At 37.8% G+C, this 17,698-nt stretch overlaps 1 protein-coding gene across 8 annotated transcripts in view; it reads right to left on the reverse strand.

Annotated features, from left to right (window-relative positions):
• NFATC3 (nuclear factor of activated T cells 3) overlaps positions 1-17,698 on the reverse strand; it is a 139,653-nt gene that overhangs the window by 43,863 nt on the left and 78,092 nt on the right. For 5 of the 8 annotated variants that reach the window (XR_004523199.2, XR_004523198.2, XM_033844119.2 and 2 more), the window contains exons 4-6: positions 10,837-11,036; positions 5,977-6,149; positions 1,998-2,138 (exon numbers count right to left, since the gene is read on the reverse strand). Coding sequence is in view for 6 of the 8 variants with exons in the window: in XM_033844119.2 (XP_033700010.1) it covers positions 1,998-2,138; positions 5,977-6,149; positions 10,837-11,036 (514 nt within the window). In the remaining 2 variants the exon portion in view is untranslated. Of the gene's footprint in view, positions 1-1,997; positions 2,139-5,976; positions 6,150-10,836; positions 11,037-12,867; positions 13,188-17,698 lie in introns of those variants that run through there. The other 3 variants (XM_073796336.1, XM_033844121.2, XM_073796337.1) reach the window with 3 other exon arrangements.

The following is a 17,698-nucleotide window of genomic DNA, read 5'->3' on the forward strand; positions in this document are numbered from 1 at the left end:
TCCCACTTGATGATGGTATATGATCCTGTTAAAGTACTGTTGAATTTGGCTTGCTAATATTTTGTTGAAGATTTTTGCATCTATGTTCATCAGGTATATTGGCCTGTAATGGTTTTGATATCAAGGTAATGCTGGCCTCAAAAAATGAGTTTGGATAGTTCCCTCCTCTCCTGTTTTTTTGGAAAAATTTAGAAGGCTTGGTATTAGTTCTTCTTTGAATGTTTGGTAGAATTCATCAGTGAAGCTGTCTGATCCTGGACTTTTGTTTGTTGGGAGGTTTTGATTACTGATTCAGTCGCCCTACTAGTATTTGGTCTGCTCAGATATTCTATTTCATCATGATTCAGTCTTTGGTAGGTTGTATGTTTCTAGGAATCTATCCATTTTTTTCTAAGCTGTCCAATTTTTTGGCATATGATTGTTCACAGTGGTCTCTTATGACCCTTTGTATTTCTGTGGTATCAGCTGTAATATTTCCTCTTTCATTTCTGATTTTACGTGAGTCCTTTCTTTTTTTTCTTGGTGAGTCTAGCTAGAAGTCTGTCAACTTTGTTTCTCTTTTCAAAGAACCCTCTCCTAGTTTCACTTATATTTTCTATTGTCTTTTTAGTCTCTATTTCACTTATTTTTGCCGTAATTTTTGTTATTTCCTTCCTTCTACTAACTTTGGGCTTCATTTGTACTTCTTCTAGTTCCTTGAGGTGTAAAGTTAGGTTGTTTGAGATTTTTCATGTTTTTATTTTTTAAATTAATTTTAATAAGTTAAAAAAAATTTATTGATTTATTTATTTGGCTGCACCAGGTCATAGTTGCAGCACATGGGATCTTTGTTGCAGCGTGCCTCAACGTGGGATATTCAGTTGAGGCATGCAGGATCTTTTAGTTGTGGCATGCAGGCTCTTAGTTGCAGCATGCGGGATCCAGTTCCCTAACCAGGGATCAAACCTGGGTCCCCTGCATTGGGAGTGTGGAGTCTTAACCACTGGACCACCAGCAAAGTCCCTAGCAAAATGTTTTTAAGGGTCATCCATGTTGCAGCATTAATCAGTACTTTATTCTTTTTTATGGCTAAATAATATCCCATTGTATGAATATATCACATTTTGATTATCCATTTATCAGTTGATAAGTATTTGAGATGTTTACATTTTTTGGCTATTATGATTAATGCTGCTAAAAGCATTTGTGTCCAAATTTCTGTGTGACTTATATTTTCAATTCTCTTGAAGAAATATTGGGGGATTCTTTTACTTTTGTTTTTGTTTTCTGTTTTTTTTTTTTGCGGTACGTGGGCTTGTCACTGTTGTGGCCTCTCCCACTGCAGAGCACAGGCTCCTGACGCCAGGCCCAGCGGCCACGGCCCACAGGCGAAGCCGCTCCGCAGCATGTGGGATCCTCCCGAACCGAGGTACGGACCCGTGTCCCCTGCGTCGGTAAGCGGCCTCTCAACCACTGCGCCACCAGGGAAGCCCTCTTTTACTTTTGAGACATCCTTAATGAGAACTTAATATTCATGTGAAAATTTAATAAATGTTTGGTTTACAGTAAAATCTGTGTAAATGATGCCTATAGCTTTAAGAAAACTATTTTGTGATTAATGTCAGTGAAACATCTGAATAATTCACTTTAACCTTTTGCCCCTTAGTCTGAGTTCAATCAACTCAAATCTTATTTATCTATCTATCCATTTATTTATTTATTGAAGTATAGTTGATTTATAACGTTATGTTAGTTTCTGGTGTACAGCAAAGTGATTCAGTTGTGTGTATATATATATATTTATTCTTTTTCGGATTCTTTTCCATTATAGTTTATTACAAGATATTGAATATAGTTCCCTGTGCTCTACATTAGGACCGTGTTGTTTATACAGTATATATAGTAGCTTGTATCTGCTTATCCCAAACTCCTACTTATCCTTCCCCACCTCCTATCCCGTTTGGTGACCATAAGTTTGTTTTCTATGTCTGAGTCAACTCAGATCTTATATTATTTACCTTGTCCTTTTTCAAGAAAGATGATTTTGGATTCTGGAAGAAAATTAGATCCAGTAACAATCATTTCATGACCTCCATTTACAGAACAACTGTTGATACTGTACTTCTCAATATGAGGAAGTTCTTGAGCAGACCGCTGGGCTGTTTTTTTTTTAAGAGTTGAGAAGAAACAAAATATTAGTTTACATTCTTTCATATGTAAATGACAAAGTCTAGCTATAAAAGAAGCAACTCTGGATTTTTAAAATGCAAGGCAATGGTAACAATATCCACTAAAATAGCTATGCTATTTAGAAAACAAAATAGATTTATTAGAGTCATGTGATTTTAAATAATTTTCTTAGACTACAACTATAGAGAAACTAATAAAGAGAAATTAATTAATGCCTACAACTTATATTGACTCCAACACATTCACCTCATCCACTTTTCTCTTTTTAGCTTGTCTTATTACATTTCTTCCCCACAACTTGTCTGTTAAAATTGATAAATTTAATATAATTATAAAAAGCAAATTAAATCCGAAGATGCATAATTATATTGCATACAATTAAAAGAAGACAAGTTTCTAAAGGACAAACACCAAGCAGCTCTTTCATCAAGAAAATAACTAGATCATCAGTGAGGCATCAGGATTACATTTTGGACATCTTCTAAATAACTGAAGTATACATGAAGTACACATTTCAATACAGAATTTTGAAAAATGAACATAAATACTTCTTAGTGCACTATACTCTTCCTTCCCAGGGTATGGGAACATAATTTTTCTTAAAGCCTACAAGTCATTATGTAAACTATTAACTTTTCCTTGTTGCTGCCTTTTTCTAATATCTACTGATTTCAAGTTGCTGTATTTTCTGGAGATCCTACTTCTGGCTTTTCTTTCCTTTTTAAAAAATGCTTGAGTTTCAAGCTATACATTATACTTCTTTTGACTGCTTAGGTTCTCTAAGGGTTTATTCCTGCCAAATGCCTCAATAACTAGGTTTCTCTCTGGATTAAGACAAACAAAAAGGGTGGATTACACTTTCTTCTTCACATTTTGGAAACAGGTCTATTTTTAGTCCTACTACTTGGGTGGAAAATTGGTGGCTTTGAGGGTCAGCTGTGTTTTGTTTGGCCAGAACAACATTTTAAAGAAATTTAAACAACTTGACTGCCTTTATGAAGCATGCAGTCCCTGACTATGCCTCTTCCAACTATTTATTTTTTTGAAGATTTATTTATTTTATTTACTTTTAGCTGTGTTGGGTCTTAGTTGTGGCATGCAGGATCTTTCGTTGCCATGCGCAGGCTTCTCTCTAGTTGTGGTGTGTGGGTTTTCTCTTCTCTAGTTGTGGCGCATGGGCTCCAAGGAGCGTGGGCTCTGTAGTTTGTGGCACACGGGCTCTAGTTGAGGTGTGCAGGCTCAGTAGTTGTGGCACACAGGTTTAGTTGCCCTGCGGCATGTGGAATCTTAGTTCCCTGACCAGGGATTGAACCCCCGTCCCCTGCATTGCAAGGCGGATTCTATACCACTGGAGCACCAGGGAATTCCCTCTCTTCCAACTATTTAATACTAAGACACAAAAGGTATATGAATTAGGATCCCAGCCCTATTCAAAGAGAATGTTTCATAGGAGATGGGTCTGGGATTTAGGATGAGCTACAACTTAGAAAATACCAAGCACAAATCTAGATCTCAGAAAACACTTATGTCCTTACTTATGTTCTAAATGGCTCACAAAGAAGGGGCATAAAAACAAGCACTGACTAGCCTACGGAGTAAGACTAATTCAAGTTTTAGATATTTATAGTGGAAACTAGCTATCACAAGTTCATTCAAAGTAACAGCAAAAATGTGTTCACCAAGTGGCATAGCCATAATAAAATATTATGCATGTGCCAAAAGCATTTTTGAAGAATATTTAACTATATGAGAAAACTCCCACTATAACTACCAAATACTGTGTGCGTGCACATGTGCACACACGCACAGACCAAAAAAAAAAAAGGAAAAAAATCCAAAAAAAGGTTAATAGTGACTATCTCAGAGAAGTGATATTACAAAAAAGATTTTAATGCTACTCTTTGTACCATTTTGCATTTTCTATACTCTCAACAATAATCACACAATAATTTAATAAACTAAAAGAGAAAACAGAATAATTTTAGAGTAAATTCATCTCAAAAACTCAAACTACTCTATGAACTTAAATTATTTAAATTATGTTGCTAAAAATTAGAGAAATATGTGCTTAAATGGGCATTTGTCTGGCAGGGTAACAAAGATTGTGGCAATGATAGCTGTTTCTAAGAAAGGGAACTAGCTGACTTGAAAATTTACTTTTCACTCTATACTCTTTTACTCTTTTTGAATTCTGTACCATGTACCTGTATTATCTATTAAAAATTAATACAAAAATTACTTCTACAGTGATTCTATTACCATGGATTTGCTCAGTGATTCCCACAGTCGACTGGAAATAGAAAAGTAATACAGTAGGTATGATCCCAAATTAAGAATGCATGTGGTTAACAGAAATAAAATGATATAACATAATCAAAAGAGTACTAAGAAAACCTGTGTTCTAGCCACAGCTCTGTCACACCAACAAGCAAATAACCTGGGAGGAGCACTTCAGATACTTGTGCCTCAGTTTCCTCCTACACAAAATTAAGACATGGAATTAGAACACTTCTAAGTCTGTGCTCTAAAAATCTAAATTGCAATCTCAATATTTCAGTCCTATCAGCTAACCTGCCAGAGGTCCACAGTTCTCAAGGGCTTGAGTAGATATCAGGTTCTAGGCCTTTTCTCATTTCTTGGCTCTGAAAAACCAGGGAAAAAGCATTCACTTTCTCAACCTGGTGTTGTACATAAATTTATGGTAAAAAAAACAAAAACCAAAATCCTGTAAGTCCCTATTCAGCTAAAGTGTCAGCTTGCAGAGACAGGCATCTTCCAACATTTTAATGAAACAAAGATGACCAAGTATCAATGACACTTAATGTCAGAATCATAGCTTCATAATTTGGTCCTCAGGAGTCATCAAGCCCATCTTCCTCATTTATGAGTAAGAAATCTATGGTCAAGAGAATGTCTATAGCCACACAGGCTACCTAGGGTCAAATTATAATGAGAAGCCACTTTCTAACTCCAAGATCAGTACTCCTCCACCTAAACACGTAGCTTATTTCCATATAAGAAAATCACACCAGCTATCCAGACCCTGGGCTTCAGTTTACTTTTTAAAAAATTTTATTTATTTTCATTTTTGGCTGCGTTGTGTCTTTGTTGCTGCATGCAGGCTTTCTCCAGTTGCAGCGAGCAGGGGCTACTCTTGGTTGCAGTGGCTTCTCTTGTTGCGGAGCACGGGCTTTAGATGCGCGGATTCAGTAGTTGTGGCACACGGGCTTAGTTGCTCCACGGCATGTGGGATCTTCCCGGACCAGGGCTCGAACCTGTGTCCCTTGCATTGGCAGGTGGATTCTTAACCACTGCGACACCAGGGAAGCCCTCAGTTTACTTTTTTTTTGGAAACATTTTTTTAAAAATATTAATTTTATTTATTATCATTTAGTTTTGGCTGCGTTGGGTCTTTGTTGCGCACGGGCTTTCTCTAGTTGTGGCGAGCGGGGGCCACTCTTCATTGGGGTGCACGGGCTTCTCATTGCAGTGACTTCTCGTTGCGGAGCATGGGCTCTAGGCGTGCGGCTTCAGTAGTTGTGGCACCCGGGCTCAGTAGTTGTGGCTCGCAGGCTGTAGAGTGCAGGCTCAGTAGTAGTGGCAAGCGGGCTTAGTTGCTCCGCAGCATGTGGGATCTTCCCAGACCAGGGCTCGAACCCATGTCCCCTGCATCGGCAGGTGGATTCTTAACCACTGTGCCGCCAGGGAAGCCCCCTCAGTTTACTGTTGATCCAAACATTACATTATAAACAAAACAGAAAATAACCTATTATAAACAAAACTTTAAAATATCACAGGCTCACTTACAGCATTCAACAGGTATAGAAGCTGTCTGCAGAGAAAGGACTTTTCCATTGGGCTGTGGGATGTGTACACGAAACACAAGTCGTACTCTAGTATTCTTTCTGCCAATATCAGTTTCTCCTTTTCGAAGTTCTATATCTGAATTGCGGAGTTTCAAAATACCTGCACAGTCAATACTAGGGAAAAAAATATACAAATTTTATTTGCTTACTAGAAATTAGTGGTTCTAAACAACTCAGCAAACAGTTATTGTTAATTTGCCAGGAAGAACTATCACTATCTAAAATCAGGTCAAAAAAGAAAGATACGATTGCTATTTTCTGCCATTTAAATTTTAGGATTAAAAATGTTTTTGTACGACAAAAATGTAATACTAAGTGTGGCATATTGTCTGTAAAGAGGGCTGACAATAATTCCTCCCATTCTTGTATTCACATGCCACTTCTCCAATTAAGAGGTGGAGTAACTATGTCCCCTCTCCTTGAGAGTGAGCCTTATGACTTGCCTTGACAAACAGAATGTGGCCAAGTGATGCTGTGTAAGTTACAAGCCTAGCACTTAAGAAGCTCTGTAACTTCCAATTTTCTTCTCTTGGAGCCCTGAGCCACCATGAAAATGTCCAACTAGCATGCTGGAGAGAAAAGCCCATATAATCCTCTACTTGAGCTACCCCAGCTGAGCTCCCAGCCGAATTCAGGGGCATGAGTGATCCCAGCCAACACCACATGAGTGGATCAGCTGAGTCCAACCAACCAAAAGAAGCATGAAAAACAATAGAGTTACTACTTTAAGCCACTAAATTTGGGGGGCAGTTTGTGTTACAGAACTAGATGAGTGAAATATAAGGTAAAAGACTCTAATTCTATAAATATAACTAGGCCAGAAAAGATTAACTTATAGGACTACAAATAAGTCATTAATGACATTTAAACTTTTATATGATACATTTATTAATAAAAACAATCTATCAGGCTTTCATTTCTTTCTTTCTTTTTTTTTTTTTGTGGGGGGGCACATTCGAGGCTTGCAGGATCTTAGTCCCCCAACCAGGGATTGAACCTGCGCCCTCGGCAGTGAAAGCACAGAGTCCTAACCACTGGAACACCAGGAAATTCCCAGGCTTACATTTCTAAGAAATGCACATATAAGATTAAAGTTTTGGCATTTAAGGTCTAAAATTGCATTATCTTCAAAATTTATTACTAAGTATAGCTGCTTAACACACAATCATGGTAGGAAACACCAGTACCTATAACATATCTTTGTTATTTACATATTAGAAGAATAAAGCAAGAGGTAACGAACAATCAAACATTCTAGTTAAAGTTTACTCTCTCTTATGGCATTCCTTATTATCCATCCTCTTACTTTATCTACCCACTCTAATGCTCTAATGTTCCAACTCCAATACTCACTGCCCAGAGGCTAGAGAAGTCACTTTGAAGGATAATATATGTTACAAAGCTAGGTTATCAAGAACCAGTAAAGCTCAAGGAAGAGTTTCTACCAATCTTTCCCCACCTTAAACAACAGAGCCTTTTTCTTTTTTTTTGGCCATGCCACGTGGCATGCAGGATCCTAGTTCCCTGACCGGGGATTGAACCCATGCCCCTTGCAGTGGAAGCGTGGAGTCATACGCTTCTAGCGTGGACCACCAGGGAAGTCCCCACTAGAGCCTTTTAATACATACCTACAACTCACTTGTGCATAAATTATTTTGAACAACGGTCTTATCATTCGCAATTTTTAAATCTACCACTACCTGAAACTATATTACATTCAGTCACTACAGTTTATCCTAGTAATTAGTTCCTGGATAAAACAGGCTCATTCAGCATTAGCTGCCCTGTTATCTAAGGTACTTAGAAAAGGTTTCTTAGATTTGGGTAACTTCCTAGTTGCTCCTTACTCAACCCTTTCTTGGACACACAGAATGTTGTTGTCACAAACCTTGGTTCCTATAGAATTCCTGTTCCCCAATCTAACAGTTCAGAGTGGACAGAGAGCCAGAGAAGCTTCAGGTGTGTGTATGGCAGAGCAGGGTGGGGTAAGGGGGCTAAGCTGCTTGCTACTAGTAATAATGGTATTTTTACAGCTTTGTTCTTTCTGGTCTGATCCAGGCAGGCAGTATATGCCAGCTCTGGCTGGAGAAGGGAACATGAATCTTGACTACCACCTCTGTTCCATGTGAAAAGGAGGAGGAAGATACATTCAGATCCTACTGCTCTGATTTGTTCACACTATTCTGTAGGTAAGGCTTTCCCAAGTTCTTGAGAGAATGTCTTAGAAACTCACGTACTCTGTTTTCTTTAATTTATTGATTTATACATTATTTTTAAAAAGGATATGAGGCATTTTACAACATAAATACAAATAAGGTCAAGAAGAAAGAAATAGAAAATATTTTTGAATAGAAGAAAGAGGAGATAAATATATCCCAAATCTAGGGTTATATGAACTACTATAATTACTATAATTGAGCTTGATCATGAACTTTTGGGAAGCTGAGGCAAAAAGTAAAGATGATAGGGACTTCCCTTGTGGTCCAGTGGTTAAGACTCCACACTCCCAATGCAGGGGGCCCAGGTTTGATCCCTGGTCAGGGAACTAGATCCCACATGCCACAACCAAGAGTCCCACTGCCTCAACGAAGAGTTTGCATGCCGCACATGCCACAACAAAGATCCCGCGTGCCACAACTAAGACCCTGCGCAGCCAAATAAATAAATAAATATTTTTTTAAAAAAGTAAAGATGATAAAGCTTTTGTAGGTCTCTCCTCGTCTGGTAAAACAAAATCTACTGTGTCATCAAATACCAACTTTTCTCCTTTAACCTGAAAAGACTGTGTGTGTGTGTGTGTGTAATAATGACCAACTTAAGAGATAAAATCTTTTTAACAGTCCATTAAGTTATAAGCTTCTGGCGATTTCTATTTACTTGATTCAAGTCTACTGCTTGAACTATCCAGAGGAATCAATGGAAACATGGTCTGCAAACTGTCACCTAAGAATCAATTTTATGAGTTCTTAGAAAAAGATAGTTCAAAGTTGAGTTTCAAATTCCCTTCTGCAGCTGAATAATAGTATATTCATATTGCTTTTGATGCTAGATGAAAAAGTACGATCCTAGGGAATTCCCTGGTGGTCCAGTGGTTAGGACTCTGTGCTTTCACTGCCGAGGGCCCAGGTTTGATCCCTGGTCAGGGAACTAAAATCCCACAAGCCACATGGCGAGGCCAAAAAAAAAAAAAAAGTAAGATCCTAGAGTAAAAGAGAGGAAGCCTTCTTGCATCCTCATTTAGAGGCTGGCTACCTCACCTTATTTGAAGATTGGTCAAATAGGATGTCTAGAGTCAATGTTTTTCTTTCTTTTTTTTTTTTTCAATTTTTTCTTAAGTGTTTTGCTCAAGTACCTGAACAAAGGATTGGCTGAGAATCCAAAGTTCTTTTTTTAATTATTACAGAACACAGAAATTTAAGAGTAGAGATTATCAACTAGCTGTCTACCTCTGCCATGAAAAAACTCTATTGTAGCCCGTGTAATGACTTAGTGGAGTTGAGTTCTCGAGTACTGTTCCTTTGAACAAAGCAGGCAAAGTTAAGGTTTTATTTAAATCAATATTAACTTGTCTTTTCTGGAGATAAGTAGATAAGAGGCAATTCTTATTTTATAATAGTACAATTATGTTATAAGTTACTATGTCCTCAGGGGTATATTCAGTTTACCTAAAATGTTATTTAAACATAAATTTAAAAGAGAAGAACTCGAGACTGAAATCTGATTTTAATAGGACTATTCTTGTAATAACCTGGGACAGATATCATTACCATCTCAAGAAAGACCTATATTATAGTTTGAACCAATTTCTCTAACAAACTTCACTGTAAGTTTCACATACCTGGTTGTGGCAGAATAACAGTTGCCTACTAAACATTCTTTTTTTCTGTTTTTCTTAGTAACAGACCCCCATCTTGTTAGCGGTGGCAATGCACTCAGGTAAAAAAAAACATACCCAGGTCTTCCTTATATACAAGGATGATCAATGAGATGTAGTAAAGGTGTTGGATAAGTTTCTGGGAAAAGCTCTGTAAAGAGGTCTGACTCAGATGGAAGTTCTCTCTTACCCTTCCTCTTACCCGTTCTTCCTATTCCTTCCAGGATTACAGTTATGATGGCTAGAGCTCCAGTAGCTATTGTGGATCATGAGGCAATCTTGTGGATGGAAACCACATGCTAATAATAGCAGAGAAGAAAAAACAGAAGGAGCTTGGGGCCCCAATGACTTATGGAACCACTGTGCTAGCCCTAAGATGCCTATGTGTATATTTATTTTACGGAATAAAAAATTAAACTTCTAGCTGTTTAAGCCACTGCATTTCAGGTTTCTGTTACAGATACTATATATATTCCTAAATAATCCACGTGAACAAAACTCTACTGCATTCTCATTCAGAAGCTGGCCACCTCATTTTATTTGGAAACGGGTGAAATGGGACACCTGGAAGTAGAGTTGAAGTTTTCCTCAAGGAAACTTAACAATCATAATTTTACTGCAATTGTTTACTTATTGTCTACCCTATTAGACTGTGAGCTACTTGAAAAAAAGTCCATATACTTTTGTCTCTATCACCTAGCATGATGCTTGGCTGGTACTACATGGTCATAAACTTTTGCTGAATTGAATTTTCTTTATGGAAATGTGGTACCAACCTTAGCAAATATACTATAATTATTTACATAATGTTATTCAGTTAATTTAGAACAATGACTTATTTTTGTACTATAAAAATAAATATACTTTTCTTCAAAGTTATTTTAGAAAAAGAAAGAACAGTCCATTTTGGGATATGTTTCAAGATACCTGGCTGACATATTGTTTTCAGGAAGAAGTGGAATTTCCAGAACCTTTGTGCTGGCAATTATTATCTCTTGGCTTGCAGTAGCAACTGTCTTCCCAGTGATCCGATGCACCTGGTAAAATGCATGAGGCCGTAAATATCGATCATCTGCTGTTCCAATAAACATCTGTAGATTTATCGGCTTTTCACTATAGCCCAGGAGCTAATTTGGAAGAGCAAACACAGAAAAATACAATTCATTATCCATGCATTTTACAATATGCTTACAATGTTAAGTCTATTATATTTATATCATATACTACTGATACATAAAATGTTATTTCAAAAAAGATAGTAATAAAAACAAGTAATAAATGAATAGCCCTCTAAATCACAGAAATATTTTAAGAGTTATAAAATGCTGCAATATATTACAAAGGGATGAAGGAGTTTTTCTGGATTAAAATCTAGATCAACCTAAATTTTGAAAAGCCTTGGTAGAGTGCTGTGGAGAATACAAAAGAAATGTTGATTCTGTGCTCCAGGCAACATTAACCATCCAGACCAGACTTAAAGATCAGGGTACGTGGGAAGGTCCTCTAACGGGCTGCTAAAATCAGAGACACTTTGAGCAGAAAGGATCTGAAAAATCCTATTGCATGTTTCCAAGTTAATATTTCGACTGGCTTAACAAGCTAGGCTACTTGACTTTCTTTGGTACCCTTCACTACTGCTGAGGTTAAGATGGCTACACAGGATTAATAAGGGTGATGACCAGGAGGTGCTGGAGGTAAAAACAGCGACCACAAGAAAAGAGGCAGTTAAAAGAAACAGAGCCTAAAGCACTTAGGGAGACTCCTATGTCCAGTCTGATGGCTGAGTAGCACCCATTGGACCCACCTTGAAAGGACGGACAGAACACCAAAGTAAGCAGATACTGGAAACAAACTGACACATGTAAGAAGAGAATAACAAAAGGTGTGTTTCCTGTTTTTAAGGCTTTTAACCTGAGGGAAAGCCACAGTCCATGCCTTACAGTGAGACTAAAACTACCAAAGAAATCTACAGTCTGAAGGGCTTGAAGAACCAAGGACAGACAGTCTGTCACAACCTCTGGAAAGAAAGAGGCAAATCCCAGAAAAGAGACAGCCAGAGAGGAGGAGCTTCAAATTTTATATATATATAGACTCCGCCCAATCCTTTGGCTGACCTGTAAACCATTCAAGAACAGGATAGATCCAAGCAGCCTAAGGCTAAAATAACTGAAATGAGATTATAAGCTACCACCAACCACAGGGAGACAGGTTTTACAGGTTGACTCCAACCAAGTTAAGTGCCTGCTTAAACAAAAAAATTCAACATTCTTTGGGAGTACATATGGGTGTGCATTTATATTAGTTTTGATGCTGAGTTGTACAAGTTCTTTATATATTCTGAATATTAATCCCTTGCAGTTATGTGATTTGCAAATATTATCTCCCATTCTGCAGGCTGTCTTTTCACTTTCTTGGTTGTGTCCTTTGATGCACAAAAGTTTTAAAATTTTGATGGAATCTAATTTATTTTGTTTGTTTTGTTGCCTGTGCTTTAGGTGTCATACTTAAGAAACCATTACCAAATCCAATGTTGAGAAGGTTTTTCTCGTGTTTTCTTCTAAGAATTTTATAGTTTTAGGTCTTTGATCCATATTTAGTTAATTTTTGTACATAATGTAAGGTAAGGATCCAACTACATTATTTTGCATAGGGATATCTAATTTTCCCAACACCATTTGTTGAAAAGACTGTCATTTCTCCTACTGAATGGTTTTGGAACCCTATCAAAAATGAATTGATCATATATGTTAGGGCTTATTTCTGGGCTTTCTATTCTATTTCATTGGTCTGTCTTTATGCCAGTATCATACTGTTTAAAATACTGTAGCTTTGTAGTATGTTACAAGTCAGGGAAAGGGGGTCCTCCAACTTTACTCTTCTTTTTCAGGATTGTTTCAGCTATTTGAAGCCCCTTGCAATTCCATATGAATTTTTTTTAAAATAAAGTTATTTATTTACTCATGGTTGCGTTGGGTCTCCGTTGCTGTGCGCGGGCTTTCTCTAGTTGTGGCGAGCAGCAGCTACTCTTTGTTGTGATGTGCAGGCTTCTCATTGCAGTGGCTTCTCTTGTTGCAGAGCATGGGCTCTAGACGTGCAGGCTTCAGTAGTTGTGGCACATGGGCTCAGTAGTTGTGGCACATGGGATTAGTTGCTCTGCAGCACGTGGGATCTCCCTGGACCAGGGCTCAAACCCTGCTCCCTACATTGGTAGGCAGATTCTTAACCACTGCGCCACCAGGGAAGTCCCCATTATGAATTTGAGGATATGCTTTTCCATTCTGCAAAAAGGGTTGTTGGAATTTGGGTAAGTATTGCATTAAATCTGTAGACTGCTTTGGACAGTATTGATATCTTAACAATGTTAATTAAGTCTCCTCTCCATGAACATGGAATGTCTTTCTATTTATTTTTGTTTCATGTATATTTGGATTTTATTTTCACTTTATATATTTCCATTTAGTTTTATTTCTTTCAGAAATATTTTACAGTTTCCAGCATACAAGTCCTTATACCTCCTTGGTTAAATTAATTCCTAAGTATTTAATACTTTTAGATGCTATTGTAAATGAAAACTGCTTTCTTAATGTCCTCTTACGGTTGTTGATCACTGATACACAGAAACACAATCGGTAAGTATGTGTTGATCTCCTACCCTGAAATTTCGTAAACTCATTTATTAGCTCTAGCAGCTTTCTTGGGGATTATTTGGGATTTTTAAAGTATGTGAGCATGTCATCTGTTAATAGAGATAACTTTACCTCTTCCTTTCCAATTTGGATGTCTTTTATTTCTTTTTATTGCCTAACAGCTCTGGCTAGAACTTCCAGCACAAATGTTGAATAGCAGTGGCGAAAGCAAGCATCCTTGTCTTGCTCCTGATCTTAGGGGAAAAGCTTTCAGTCTTTTACCATTAAGTATGATGTTATTAGCTGTGGGCTTTTAATAAATGACCTTGATCATGTTAAGGACTTTCCCACTTTTCTTAGTTTGCTGTTTTTTTTTTTTAAATGATATGCCGTTAAATTTTGTCAAATGCCTTTTCTGTGTCAATTGAGATGATCATGTGGTTTTTATGCCTTCATTCTATTAGTATGGCATATTACAACAATTGATTTTCATATGTTGAATTACCTGCATTTCTGAGGTAAATCCCACTTGGTCATGCTGTATAATCCTTTTAATGTGCTGTTGGATTTGGTTTGCTAGTTTTTTGTTGAGGATTTTTGTGCTTATATTCTTTACGGATATTAGTCTGTAGTTTTCTCTTCTTGTGTCTTTGTCCTTATCGTTATCCTTTTGATTAAAAAAAATTTTTTCCATGTCTCTATTGAAATTCCTTCATCTCTTCACATATTTAGCCCACCTTTTCTACTAGATAATTTAGCATTTTCATCATTGTTATGTTAAAGTCTCTTTCTGATAACTCCAACCCAGACACAGAGTTAGATTTAGGCCATCTTTGGGCCACCTTCTATTGAGTGTTTTCTCTTAGCTGTGGTTCACACTTTCTTGTGTGTGTATGTATAGTTTAACATATACTAGCCATTTTGTATAGAACAACTCTAGGAACTGAAGTAGCAAGTATTTACCTTCAGAAAGAGGCATGCTATTTTTTTTTTTTTTTTTTGGTCAGGTCACAGTTCTTAAGCTGTATCAGCTTTACTGCAGTTTTAGTCAGATTCCTCTGCTTTGAGATGGTGGCTTACGTGCACTTGGTGGAGATCTTACAAATTTCAGACAGACCTTGCTCAGCAATCCCCACTCCTACTTTTGGCCCCAAATGCCTCTGGGAGGAAGATGTGCTCTATGGCTGTTTTATTCCATTGAACCAGCAAGGGAACGATATGATAACATAGACTGCCTAAAGTCAATTTTTTGGTAAGCACAGTGGAGTGCCCAGCTCTTCAAGACAGTAGTGGTGGAGTTTCTGATGCCCACCCAGTCCTAAACACTGTCCCTACAAGCTGGGGTTGTGAGTCACACTGTCAGTGATGTTTTCACTAGAGCAAAACTGGGTAGGGTGGCTGTACACTGTTCTAGGCCACATAGCTTCCAAACCTGAGATTTTATGAGGTACCTAATAACCTTAAAAGAAATTCTCTTCTGTTTCTGCACTATGGTTTTGTAAAGTATCCTGACACATGATAGCAAATATAGAGTGCCTAGTACAGTGTCTGGCATGTACCTAACAAATGTTAGCTATTAGTTTGCATCCAGATTCTAAGTATGGAATCTAGTCAGAGTTTCAAATATGTAGGAGTTTTATTTGATTATGTTGTCCTTCAGGTGACTGCTTTACTCCCTCCTGCTTGCTCATCCCTGGCTTTACGGTGGAGTTTGTAACCAAGCAACATCATAATTTATTGATTATCCTCCTCTACCCAGGAAAGGACATGAAGTCTTTTGCCTATTATCAGATAAAATAATTTACCCAGGATGATTTTCAGCCCTGTGCCTTTACAGAGAAGCAAATAAAGCCTGGACCATTGCAATAGTCTTATAACTGCTCTCCCTGTTCTTACTCTTGCTCCCTGATAGCCTATTCTCTGTCCAAGAGTCAGAACAACCTTGTAATATTAACCAGATAACTTTACACCCCTGCTCAGAACTCTCTGATGGCTTCCTTCCATACTCAGAACTAAATTCAAATGCCCTATGATGATTTACAAGTCCTGTGTGATCTGGGCCCTGGCTAACTTGTTGCCTTACCTTCTCCTACTCTCTCCCTTCCACAGTCTGCTCTGGCCACCTTGGCCTTATTGCATGAACCACTCAAGCTCATTCCTAACCTCAGGGCCTTCACACTTAATATTTTGTCCCTCTGGAATATTCTTCCCTCTGATCTTCATATTACCTCACTCCTTCAGCTCTACACTCAAAGGTCAACTTCTCAGAGAAAACCACCCTATCTAAAACATCACATTTCTATCCCTTTATCCTGTTTTATTATTTTTCATAGTATTTATCACTATCAAAAGTATTTTAGGGACTTCCCTGGTGGCACAGTGGTTAAGAATCCGCCTGCCAATGCATGGGACACGGGTTTGAGCCCTGGTCCGGGAAGATCCCACATGCCGCGGAGCAACTAAGCCTGTGTGCCACAACTACTCAGTCTGCATTCTACAGCCCGCGAGCCACAACTACTGAGCCTGCATGCCACTAATGAAGCCCGCACGCCTAGAGCCCGTGCTCCACAACAAGAGAAGCCACCGCAATGAGAAGCCCGCGTGCCGCAACGAACAGTAGCCCCCGCTCTCCACAACTAGAGAAAGCCTGTAGGCAGCAGTGAAGACCCAATGGAGCCAAAAATAAATAAATAAACTAATTAATTAATTTAAAAAAAGTATTTTATACATTTGTTTATATCTGTTTTCCTTATTACCACATAAGTTCCCAAAATACAGAAACTTTGTCTTGTTCACCACTCCACCCCTCCTTCTTTTTATTGAGGATCCACTATGGAAATATCTATACCAAATGTCACTGCTTCAGCCAGTATTATATAGGTGACAATAAAAAAAAAGAACAAAGTGGCATGTATTAAATTTTAAGGAATTAGTGAAGACCTTAAAAGGCAGAAATTTATTAATAATAATAATATAGGGAAGAACATGATAAAAAGCAATTAAGGTCCTGTGAAGGAGAGAAAAGACGAAATCATGGAAACCAGCTAAGAGGCTGAAGCACTAAAATCATGTGTACTCAAAAGTTTAAACAAGGGTAGAAGTGAGAACATAAATAGAAATGAAGGAGGATTAATGCAATAAGTCTTTCTCGTGAGATCCTAAAGAGATTTTTTGTAACTGGCTACGTATAGAATAATAAAGAGAAGGGAACAAAGAAATTAGAAGTTCTGAGCTTCAGTACTCAAGAGAATGATGGTATCACTAGCAAATAAAGAAATGAAGAAGTCACTGATTTAGAACAGGTTTGGAAGAAGATAATGTTTTCAATGTTAGTCATGTGGTATTCAAGGTAACAGTGAGACATCTAGATGGAAATGTGAGGCCATATAATACATACATTCTTTTAGCCCAGCCATAGCGTTATTGCACAATAACAAAATACAGTCTACTGTGCTTTAAAAGGATGACTGAAATCCTCTTTCTGTTTGTTTTGACATGATGAGTAGAATGATGACATCATGATGACATGAGTATGCACTGTAAAAGTTTCAGTACTCATAGCACTTTAAACACTACTGAGTTTTAACTGCATCACTGTGATTTGTAGCTCCCTGAGCAGCAGCGTAAAATGATGAGAGTGCCAGTATACTCTCTATCTTAACTATTCTGCCATTGTTGCCCCAAAACAGGCTCAGTCAATTTATAAATGAATGAGTATGGCAACATGATGAGTGAGGTGCATATAGGTATTTAATGGAAAGGGGCCAGAAATTCAAACTTCTATCAATGCACGAGATAATCATTGTTTTTCAAAGAGAGGAACTATCCTATGTTGCACAGAACTTCAGAACGTCCCATCATATATATTCGCGTATACAGAAACGTTTACGAACTTGGAACCCAACTCCTTAGTATATATAAATACCACCCAAATCGCAGTTTTAACACATATGAATTTTTCATGAATGCAACTGCCATGTAAACTGAGGTAAACTTTATTTATTTATTTATTTTGGCTGCGCTGTGTGGCACGTGGAATCTTAGCTCCCCGACCAGGGATCGCACCCGCACCTCCTGCACTGCAAGCACAGAGTCTTAACCACTGGACCACCAGGGAATTCCCGAGGTAAACTTTAGCAAGAGTTGATCATTTCAGAAAATCA

Source organism: Tursiops truncatus, chromosome 19 (genome assembly GCF_011762595.2).
Source record: "Tursiops truncatus isolate mTurTru1 chromosome 19, mTurTru1.mat.Y, whole genome shotgun sequence".
NCBI classification, from domain to species: Eukaryota; Metazoa; Chordata; class Mammalia; order Artiodactyla; family Delphinidae; genus Tursiops; species Tursiops truncatus.